Here is an 11,898-nt window from a genome sequence, read left to right on the forward strand (position 1 = left end):
GCTTGAGGGGTCACTAGAGCGTCGTCTGGGTTAGGGGAGGGTTTGGCCAGAGGGGCTTTACTTGGCTCATCGCGCTCTAGCGACTCCTTGTGGTGGACCGGGCGCCTACAGGCTGACTTCGGTCGTCAGTTGGACGGTGTTTCCTCCAACACATTGGTGCAGCTGGCTTCCGGGTTAAGCAGGCATGTGTTAAGAAGCGCGGTTTGGCGGGTCATGTTTTGGGGGACGCAAGACTCGACCTTCGCCTCTCCCGAGCCCATTGGGGAGTTGCAGCGATGAGACACGATCGCAATTAGCTATCATGAAATTGGGGGGGACAAGGAGGTAAAGAAATTAATCGTGGGCTTGCGGTCTGTTTCTAATTATCTCTTTTTTATATGACAGTGGTTCCACACGTTCCCGTGACACAAGTTGTTTGGGAAAAACATTATTTGTATTTTATTCTGTTATATACCATTAGGCCTATATTCTTACTACAAAATATATGTGTGTTTACTGTGATTGGGGTAGGTATGTCTTGTCTGTTTAATGAACAATATAATGAACTATTGATTTCATTTATTTGGAGGTAACATAATTTAACTCCAAATATGCCATTCTATTGTTTTGAAAATAGATTTGATTAGTCTTATAATGTTTCTTAGGACCTGCATAAAATAATTAATAATGGATTTATTTTTGATGGTGTATATTCAATGGATTTATTCAAATAGATGCCCATCCACATCTGCACACCACTACTACCACTCATCACCGGCATGCCGGCAAAAGGCATATGCAAGAATGTGGTAAAAATGGGCCTGTTTGTAAGGGGTTAATATAAACATTGGCCAATTGTTTTTACAGGCAAAATACCGTAAATCCTATGTGAAAAATTATACATTTAGAATGAGTTTCCAAGCATTTAGCTTTCTTTCCTGCAGCTTACTTTTCAAAAGATGACTTTCTAGTTATTTGTCAAAAAATCGTGCCCAGCCAAACTAGCTGAAATTTCAGGTGGTCTTTTCAAACAGCTCTTACACTAAAAGTGCATTATCATAATTTTCACCATTTTACAGTATCATTCCGACCTCATAGTGTGGAAATATATACAAAACAAAGGAAAATCACGTTTTTGACTGCACTGCCCCTTTTTTTAGATAAGAGCTTTATAAAGCATGAATATGTCCAACTTTACTATAGGGTCCGAAAAGTTAATGATTTAATTCTTAAATACCATGAATTAATGCATGTATTAATATTAATAAGCCATTAGTAAAGTGAGAAGAAAAGGTGACACTGGTAGTTTGTGCGAGTGTCTTTGTTAATAATGCAGTAAACATTGATTAATGATTTGTAAATGGATTCATTGATGTATTCATGTTAACTACTTCATGAACACGTTAATGAATGTAACCTTACTGTAAAGAGTTGCCAATAGATTTTGTCTGAAAGGAAAAAGATGCAGGCAATAATAAATAATTTCAGAAAGAAGTAAAAAGGAAATTTGGAGAAGATGAGGGGTGAAAATTAAGCATAATTAATGGGTAAACTGTATACTCAAATTATTGTATAGAAACATACTAACCATCACATTGAGCGAGTCTATAGTGTACCAGGAGACTCAGCACTGAAACATAAAGGAAGATAAACGAAATATTGTACATACATATGCAAAGAATTGAGCTTTACCATATGGTTCTCACAGTGTAGAGCACCATATGAAGTGCACTCCATTTAGCTGGGTCAGTCATTGACTGTCTCTAAAATTAATGTAGGTATATTTTATAGCCTCCTATCAACTTCCTGTGTGCAATGACACAGATCACACCTTTGAGAGTGAGAGAGTGAGTTCCAGGTCAGTCTTTGAGTTCAGAGATAATTCAATTCCTCTAAATTGCAATGTTAGGTAAATTCCCAATTCAATATTGTACCCAACAATTCCCAAATTCAAATTCTATTCCCTCAGGCTTTCAGTCTGATCATGTCACTGTTCAGACTGCATAGCTATACTTGAAATGTAGAAATACAAGTTGAAATGATTTAAAACAAATCCTTCAGTCCATTTTTATACTAAGTGTATTAATTCCATTAACTGGGAAATGTACAAATATTGAATTCCAATTAAATTTAATTCCACAAATAAAGTTCCTTCAGGAAATAAAAGTTATTTGAATTAAATTTCATCCCTTTTGTGATGCTTTACTTGTTAGGCTACCTGGGAAACAAGTGTTTACATTCTAAATTCTTTAGAATTTAAGTCAGTGACCATCGCACCGGTATGAATTGCATGTCGGCCGTGTGGGGAAACTTTTTAGAGGTGTCAGTCGTCCCTGCAGTATAAATTCATCTTTATTTTACAGACGCTCTTATTCAGAGTGACTTACAGTTAGTGAGTACATACACATTTTCATACTGGCCCCCCATGGGAATCAAACCCACAACCCTGGCGTTGCAAGTGCCATGCTCTACCAACTGAGCTACACGGGACATTTATTATAACCATCCGGAGGTGTGACTTATTGAAACCAGAGCGGACCAACCACAGAGACTGAAACCAACCAATATATCCAATCAGATCAAACCAACCAACTTCCTCAAAGACCTACTAGTGTGATAACCTGTGGGGGTAGCCTGAGTACAATACAGGTTCATTGTAGAAAAACACAAATTATCACAGAGATATATGAAACATCATACATCCAAATAAATTACATCAAAGTTCTCTTCATAGCACAAGGTATGGATAGGTACCAAACATATATGCAAATTCTAACACACGCGCAGTGGTGGACTTACCATTAGGCAGAAGAGGCAACTTCCTCAGGCCTCACATCATCAAGGGGATAAACATTTTAATTTAAATATCTCAGCTTCAGGTCCACCCATGCTCTGCTCAAGTCACAAAGAGATCAACACGTGGACCTACTACAGAACGTGTGTTTAACCTCTACGGGATCGGTGTCCCGTATACGGGACGGTTGAGCTAACGTGCGCTAATGTGATTAGCATGACTGTTGTAAGTAGCAGCAAACTTTCCAGGACATAGACATGTCTTATATGGGCAGAAAGCTTAAATTCTTGTTAATCTAACTGCGCTGTCCAATTTACAGTAGCTATTACAGTGAAAAAATTAATTTTAGTAGACGCTCTTATCCAGAGCAACTTACAGTTAGTGAGTGCATACATTATATTATTATTTTATTTTTTCATACTGGTCCCCCGTGGGAATCAAACCCACAACCCTGGCGTTGCAAACGCCATGCTCTACCAACTGAGCTACACCGTGCTATTGTTTGAGGAGAGTGCACAACAACAACAAAAACGTATCACAGCAACTGGTTTGATACATTCACCTCTGAAGGTATATAATGTACTTATATTCAGTAATCTTGCTCTGATTTGCCATCCAAAGGGTCCAAGGGATAACATGTAGCATAGTTTTGTTTGATAAAATCCATTTTTATATTCAAATGTAGGAACTGGGTTATACAGTTTGAACCCCTGCTGTGTCTGGCTCAACACCCACCCCACCCGGCCATCTAGAAGTGTGAAAGTTAGTGTATAAGCTAATGATCCATCACGTATGACATTCCTGGGAGTGTGTAAACTTACATTTTGTATTACCATATTATTTTTGTATGTTCTCTATAGTTATGTACTTGAAAATGTATCAATTCGGCACATTTGGGCAGACTTGATACAAAATAGTCCAGTATTGCAATGCTTTCCTGGATCAATCTGAAGCTTTGCGCACATACTGCTGCCATCTAGTGGCCAAAATCTAGATTGCGCCTAAACTGCAATATTATATTGTGGCCTTTTTCTTGCATTTCAAAGATGATGATAAAAAATAAAAATAAACGCATTTTTTTTTTTTGTATTATCTTTTACCAGATCTAATGTGTTATATTCTCCTACATTAATTTCACATTTGTTTCCTTTCAAATGGTATCAAGAATATGCATATCCTTGCTTCAGGTCCTGAGCTACAGGCAGTTAGATTTGGGTATGTCATTTTAGGCGAAAATTGAAAAAAGGGGTCCGATCCTTAAGAGGTTAAGTGATGATGCAGCATTGTGGCCGAAAGCGCTGTCTGACAAACAGAGTTGTGATCTTGTCAAAAAGGGGCCAAAACAGATCAGAGATTGTATTCCCTCAAAGTGGGGACCCAGTCCCTCAAAGATTTAGTAGTGACAACTATGAAAACATTATGAAAAACAGAGAAAAAATGACACGGCCATGGCTTGTGTATTCAAGTAGAGCTGATGCAGCGTTTTGTTTTTGTTGTATAATTTTGAGAAAAATAGACTAATTTGAGCAGTGATGGTTTTCGTTACTGGAAGAATATCAGGACTAATTTGAAAGCACATGAGCGTTGTACTGAGTATTTACAAAACATGGAGAGTTGGCGCCACCTTGCGGAACAATTGAAAACAGGCACAACCATTGACGCAATAAACCAGACTGGTGGCGAGGTGGATCGCATCCTGACAAAGCCCCTGGGAAGAAGTGCTGGCTTGGTTGCCCTGGGTGTTGCCTACTTCAAAGGTACTAGAGGGCTGGGGTTCAAGTCCTTATTTCATCTTCAGAAGTTGTTTTCACCTTTTGGCTCCCATTTGAGTGGCGCAGTGGTCTAAGGCCCTGCATCGCAGTGCTAGCTGTGCCACTAGAGATCCTGGTTCGAATCCAGGCTCTGTCTTAGCCGGCCGTGACCGGGAGACCCATGTGACGGCGCACAATTGGCCCAGCGTCGTCCAGGGTAGGGGAGGGAATAGCCGGCAGGGATGTAGCTCAGTTGGTAGAGCATGGCGTTTGCAACGCCAGGGTTGTGGGTTCAATTCCCACGGGGGGGCCAGTATGAAAAAAATATATTTAAAGAATGTATGAACTCACTAACTGTAAGTCGCTCTGGATAAGAGCGTCTGCAGATAGATGGATAACTCGGTTCAGTCAAAGTAGAGGGATGGAGGACTTCCAGCTAGATAGGTAGGCGCTCACCAGCATTGCCATGATGACCAAGGACCATTACCCATGGAAATTGGGCATCAACTCAGACCAGGGCTGCACAGTAAGTACACATTTAATTTGTTTTCACAGCCTGGTATAAAATGTTTAAAATGCTTTCCAATTTATCTCTCCCCTTCTCCATTTTCTCCCTGTCTCTTTCTCCTTCCCTCCCTCTCTCTCTGCAGATTGTTCAGATGCAGGTTGATGTCAGTATGTTTGTGTTCCTCCCTGATGAGGTCACTGCCAACATGACCCTGGTGGAGGAGAGCCTGACGGCCTGGTTTGTCCAGGACCTCTCCATGACCCTTCAGCCTGTGAAGGTGGCCCTCACACTGCTTTCCTAGAGTTCAGCTACTCCACTGACCTGCTGCCTCTGCTCACTGACCAGGATGAGTACTCATTCATCCCACCTCATCCTGTCTTTGAATTGTTGTCTCCCTCCTCCACTCCTCCTCTACCCTTCTCTTCTCAACCCTTAGGACCAATATAAAATGTGTAAGGATGTATAAGTTCTTGTGGACTATCTGGTCCATTTTCTACAGTCTTTGATGGCAGGAGTGCATCTATCTCTCTCTTATCTCTCTGTAATTTACATACGCTCTTATCCAGAGCAACTTACAGGCACAATTATGGTTAAGTGCCTCGCTCAAGGGCACAACGTTATATTTGTTTTCACCTAGTCAGTTCGGGGATTCAAACCAGTAGCCTTTCGGTTACTGGGCCAACGCTCTTAACTGCTAGGCTACCTGCCACCCGTAGCGCCCTCTCTGTATCTCTCTGTCTGTATCGCTCTGTCGGTAACTACAATTTAAAAAAATAAGAGGAAAGATAAGCGTAAGGGGTAAATATCAGAAGTGGAGGGAATAATCTCTGTTTCTAACCTGTCAAGTACCTTCTGCCCTCTCCCTCTCTCCAGGTCTATCTTGATTGGTTGCAGGACACAGACCTGATGAAGATCACCACTCAGGCAGCAAAGCTCAGCAGCCTCAATCACAAGGTGGCACACACACACACACACACACCAAGCAGCACTTAAGAGGATCCTAAGAGGGGACCAGACAATAAATATCATATGTATTAATAGTATTAATCATATGAAAATTATCAAATTAATTTAAAATAATACAAGTCTGTCTCCACTTATCTATTTTCCTGCCTCCTTGTCTTCTATGTGATGATGCAAAGACCTACTTTACTTGTGAAGGAAATTTCAAGTCTTTTCAGCCTGTGTTTTCAATATCCTTCGAGCCGGCTCTGAACAGCTCTTGGGGGAGGGGGGGATCAAACTGACATTAAAAGGTAATAAATAAATAAACATTTTGGGGGGGGTCCCAGCCTGGGTCCTCCAAATCACTTGTCCGCACCTGCCCATTTGACATGGGAGGTCCTTTGAGAGAGTTCAGGAAGTCTTTTGTGTTTTTTGGGACCATTTGACCCCAGGTGACAAATAGCACATGTGGGGATGGGGCCTTCATGAATATAAACGTCGATTAAATACCTATTTTCACTACCTTTCTCTTGTTCTTATAGTAGCTATGTATGAATATTTTTAATGGGGTTTTACTGCCTTTGGTGGAGATCATAAATCAACTTCTATAAGTGAGAATTGTAATCTATACAGTGATAAATTCACACGTCTCCAAAGCGTTCAGTGTGTCCTAGATCAGACTCTGTAATGCTCTATTTTATATAATATAAGTCTACTTTAAAATCTGAATTTTGCATTTTTATTGCACATAGTTTAGGCTTACTTTATAGTAGGCTATGCATTATATAACGTTGACACAGAAATGTGATTAGGGGTAGTTCATAGGCCAAAATTGGGGGGTTGCTGTATTCTGTGTGGTTTCACACTTTAATTGCAAAATGACACAGTTCGGGCTAGTTGGAAATAGAATATGTTGAATGGCATTACCAAAGATGGTAGGCCTAGTAGTATTTTGTGACCTAGTTGCTTTTAGTGGCCTACCCTTTGGGACCTTCACTACTGAGCATACTAAAAGCAGTATCGCGCACAACCTAACCAATCGAATTCGTCTATTTCTCGTCGGAGCCTTCCTCCCTACTGCCCTTGTAAAAAAAAAACTCCTCCAGGGTTAGTGGAATGAATATATCCTTCCTTTTTATTTGATCAGTCCTAAACACCGGACTGTAATCAGATATCAGTAAATCATTAATAGTAAGAAATCCCGTATATTATTGGACTTTATTGTGGATTATATAAACAGGGCACTTCACGAAGGAGAACTAGGCGGGTGCGACGAGGGATCGAGGGACGCCGCCATATTTGCTCTTGCTAGCTAGTGCACTACGAGATACGTGCTTTGTTTCGTGTACCCTTCATTTTAGTACCCTTGTATTTGTTCATGATGGAAGCGATGGATAAAAGGCCTTTTGGTTCAGAATATAACTATAAAAGTAAGTTTTATGCTAACAACAAATGTCGTTTTCAAACATTTGTGTTAACCTAATTGTTTATGTTAAGCATAGGCTATTATTTTGCGACGTCGCAGAGTTGGAGTCTGTTAAAGTTATCAAAGTTATTTGTGTGCTGCTGATGGATATGCTAACATTGTTGTATTTTTTTCCCCAATAAGTGTCGGAAAATGACATATCCAGATTGATCAAATTGCGTGCAACGAATGACGCCATCTTCACTGGGAAGAGAAACTCTGCCATGCCTGCCTGGAGGTGAGTGATACAATGATGCTCAAAACAAAAGTGGATGTTTGTTGGCTTTGGTAATGACAATTAGTTGTGGCTTTCAGCTATAGGCCTACCTCAAAATGAACTGTCTGGTATGCCTCTTGTTTACTGTATTTGATATGAGAAAATGTTCTATTTTATCAGTTTTGTTGATAAATCAATGTTGAATCACTGATGTGCTTTTCCTGACAAAAATATAATTTGAAAAACATGTAGGCCTATGGGAAAGTCAGTCTGTTAAGAGCAAGTAATGAAGATTAAACCCTATCAATATCTGACTTAACACACTTTGATTCTGCAGAGCAATGTTAGTGGAGTTGGGTCTCGAAGGAAAGCTTACAACTGGGCAATTGAAAAAGAAGTGGGAAAACCTTAAAAAGAAATATAAGGTAATGATTATGAATGCATGTGAGAGCAGGCAACACCCTTGGCCCTAACTCAAGATTTATTCTCATTTATTTGACTCACTCTTGAACACAGATTCCAGGCTTTGATTCCAGCCCAGTACTAACCCCTTTAACTAATCAAGGGCTCAATGATGCGTTTAATCAAGTGTGTGTCATAACCATAAGGCCTGGGAACAAATCCTGCAAAGACAAGTAATAGAACATTAACCTGATTGTACCCTTTGTCCTCTTTCTGTGTAGGATTTTAAGTACCCTCCTCTTGGCATGGAGAAAGTCAATCCAATGTCCTGGCGTTGGTTCCACCTCATGGACGATGCCATCGAGGGCCGCCTATCTGGGTCTGCCCGTATCCTAAACCCTTCACTGTTTGATTTTGGGGAAGTTGGGGACGTTTCATTTGCGTCCTCTCCCACTACCTCTCCCATAGCCAACAAGAGACTTTGTATGAGGCCGGAGGGGGGTGAGGGGACAAACATTTTTGAGTTCTGGGCCAAAGCACAGTTGGGGGAGAGTGTTGGGGCTGCGAGCACGGTAGCAGATGGACAGGTGGCGTACACAGACGCAGCTACAGAGGAGATCCGGAGGGCCGCAGTGGAGTGTGAGAGGGCCCTGCGAGAGGAGGGCAGGGGTGGGGTTCAGAACGAGAGGGCCGCGCCTGACAAGATGCCAGTGGGTGGGTACGGGAGGACCATGGCTGAGGACGTAGAGACCATAGCTGAAGATGGAAGAGCCATGTTGGTGAGAAATCCTGGCAGGAACATTGAGAGGGAGACTGCTGAACTAGAGCGACAGATAGCAGATTTGGAGAAGGAGAGAGAAGTGTTAGAGAGGGAGCAGGCTGACTTTGACAGGGAGAGGTTAATACTGGACAGAGAGAGGGATGTGGTGAACAGAGAGAGGGTGGCTGTTGAGCGAGGCAGAGCGTCACTGGACAAGGACAGAGCGGCGATGGATAGGGAGCGAGCGGCAATGGAACGGGAGCGAGCCATACTGGACAGGGATAGGGCGTCAATCGAGAGAGAGCGGACAGAGCTGCAGAAAGAAAAGGAAGCCCTAATGAAAAGCAAGATTTCCAGGAACAACGGCTCTGCTGATGTAGAGCTGGACTCATCTACTATAGAGAAGAGAGAAAGACTGCTTTCCATATTTGAGAGACTTGTTGATAAGCTGTGAAAATTAACCATAACTAAAAAAGTGTCTAGGTGAAGGATGCTATAGGTGACACTGTGCGCACAAGACATAAACAGGTTTCTATGTCACCAGGCCCCCTATCATTGTGATAATTTTCATAAAGTTAACTAGTGGTGGCTCTCAGATCCTCCCTGCACACACTGGGAGTGCAGTCATTTAATTGGTGCTGGCTGAAATGAGCATTTGAGTGTGTGAGGTTTCACCCGGAAAGAGAACCCGCTACGGTGTTTGTTGCGCTTGTTTCATTTTTTTGTAGCTTGTATACCATTAAATGTCATCCACTATTTAAGTATAGGTTTACACTACGAGAAATGACAAGAATGTCTGTTCTCTAAATGCATTTGGCCATTATTTATGTTCTGTTTGACCTGCCAAAGTGCCAGTGTAATGCTATACTGTTAATAAAGGCCAGTTTTTATTTTTTATTTTTTTATGTTCCTCTAGTTGTCATATACTGCCATTACTATGTAATTACCCTGTACCATGTTAGTAAATATAGTCCTTTACAATAAGCACTATTCAACTGCCTATATTTACATGGTGGTCCACTGTAGCTCAGCTGGTAGAGCACGGCGCTTGTAACGCCAAGGTAGTGGGTTCGAACCCCGGGACCACCCATACACAAAAAAATGTATGCACGCATGACTGTAAGTCGCTTTGGATAAAAGCGTCTGCTAAATGGCATATTATATTATTATTACATAACTGGTACAATGTAATGTTCCTCTATGACCCTGGAATAATACCTATAATATAGTGGCATAGCCTTCCTCACTGCCACAATGTCAATGTTATGGTCATTTCATTATATTTACTTTAAAAAGGTGTGATTGAATCTTGCAAAGACAGTCAGATGAATGTTATCAGTTTAAGATATTTATTTATCCAGTCAACATTTGCAGAAAGAAATAATCACAAAAGTATCTTTCAAACGACAGTCCATAAATGTTCTTTCAATGGCCGAATTCCACCTATGCCTAATGGACAACTCCTTAGACACTATTGTACTGCATTACAAGTTTAATAAAGTCAAAAAGGTAATGAGGTTATCTGAACACCAAACGCATTAGAGCTTGTCACACCTTATTGTCTTTGTGCAAAATCAGTACGATTCCATTGGCTTTAGGCTTCCAAAGGTGTCACAGGCCCTGCAAAAGGCTTGTACATGTGAGCATTTTAAAAGGCGCACATTACTTCCTGCCAGTCAACTCAACACTCATGACCTTTTCTTGACAGACAGCTGGTTGCCAGGCCAGAGAGTGTCCATTGGTTGGTCGTGGTCACTAGGGCCTGAGAGACCCTGAAGTAATTGGAAAAACGTTAGGCCATTACCTCACAAGAGTGATGTGCCTAAACAAAACATCTGGGCTACCTTGTCATAGCATAGACGATCATTAGAGGAAATGCCTGTATCCAACGTGTCACGTTTATCTGACTGTGAATCGACATGGCAGAGAAGACACTGACTGACGGCAAGGGGCAAGGCCAAGCAAAAAGCGCACCTACTGACAGGCTGCAACAGGTGCATGGCTGTGGGACAGGGAAAATCCAAAAGACCTCAAAATTCCCCCCCAAGAGGAAATAGAGATGTGTATGTGATAATCCACCATGCAAAGCAGTACAAGCTCTCAAACATCAAAATAACTATAAACACACTTGGAAGGAGTCATCAGACAGAGAAGAGCATACAATATACAAAAGATGGAGCTCTATAAAATGTTGGTCATTTTCTAAAACAATGTTTTCTGCACACCTTGATGCCTGCAGTCGGTGTGTGCGAAGTTCAAACGTGTGCCAGTCAAGTTGAGAGTGCATAGGGTGGGGGTCAACAACATCCACTGAGGAGACAGAACATACACTATACAGTTGAAGTCGGAAGTTTACATACACTTAGGTTGGAGTCATTAAAACTTGTTTTTCAACCACTCCACAAATGTCTTGTTAACAAACTATAGTTTTGGCAAGTTGGTTAGGACATCTACTTTGTGCATGACACAAGCAATTTTTCCAACAATTGTTTACAGACAGATTATTTCACTTATAATTCACTGTATCACAATTCCAGTGGGTCAGAAATGTACATACACTAAGTTGACTGTGCCTTTAAAACAGCTTGGAAAATTCCAGAAAATGATGTCATGGCTTTAGAAGCTTCTGATAGGCTCATTGACATCATTTGAGTCAATTGGAGGTGTACCTGTGGATGTATTTCAAGGCCTACCTTCAAACTCAGTGCCTCTTTGCTTGACATCATGGGAAAATCAAAAGAAATCCGCCAAGACCTCAGAAAAAAAATTGTAGACCTCCACAAGTCTGGTTCATCCTTGGGAGCAATTTCCAAACACCTGAAGGTACCCCGTTCATCTGTACAAACAATAGTACGCAAGTATAAACACTATGGGACCACACAGCCGTCATACCGCTCAGGAAGGAGACGCGTTTTGTCTCCTAGAGATGAACGTACTTTGGTGCGAAAAGTGCAAATCAATCCCAGAACAACAGCAAAGGACCTTGTGAAGATGCTGGAGGAAACAGGTACAAAAGTATATATATCCACAGTAAAACAAATCCTATATCGACATAACCTGAAAGGCCGCTCAGCAAG

At 41.3% G+C, this 11,898-nt stretch overlaps 1 protein-coding gene across 1 annotated transcript; it reads left to right on the forward strand.

The window, feature by feature from the left end:
- The first annotated feature begins 7,078 nt into the window (after positions 1 to 7,078).
- On the forward strand, positions 7,079 to 10,358 carry LOC311135039 (uncharacterized protein). Its single transcript, XM_084168899.1, has 4 exons — positions 7,079 to 7,407; positions 7,587 to 7,680; positions 7,997 to 8,084; positions 8,343 to 10,358. The coding sequence occupies exons 1-4, from the start codon at positions 7,356 to 7,358 to the stop codon at positions 9,273 to 9,275; spliced, it is 1,167 nt and encodes a 388-aa protein (XP_084025025.1). The 5' UTR covers positions 7,079 to 7,355; the 3' UTR covers positions 9,276 to 10,358.
- The last annotated feature ends 1,540 nt before the right edge of the window (positions 10,359 to 11,898 follow it).

The sequence above is a fragment of the Coregonus lavaretus genome (assembly GCF_964263955.1).
Source record: "Coregonus lavaretus genome assembly, chromosome: 9".
Classification (NCBI taxonomy): Eukaryota; Metazoa; Chordata; class Actinopteri; order Salmoniformes; family Salmonidae; genus Coregonus; species Coregonus lavaretus.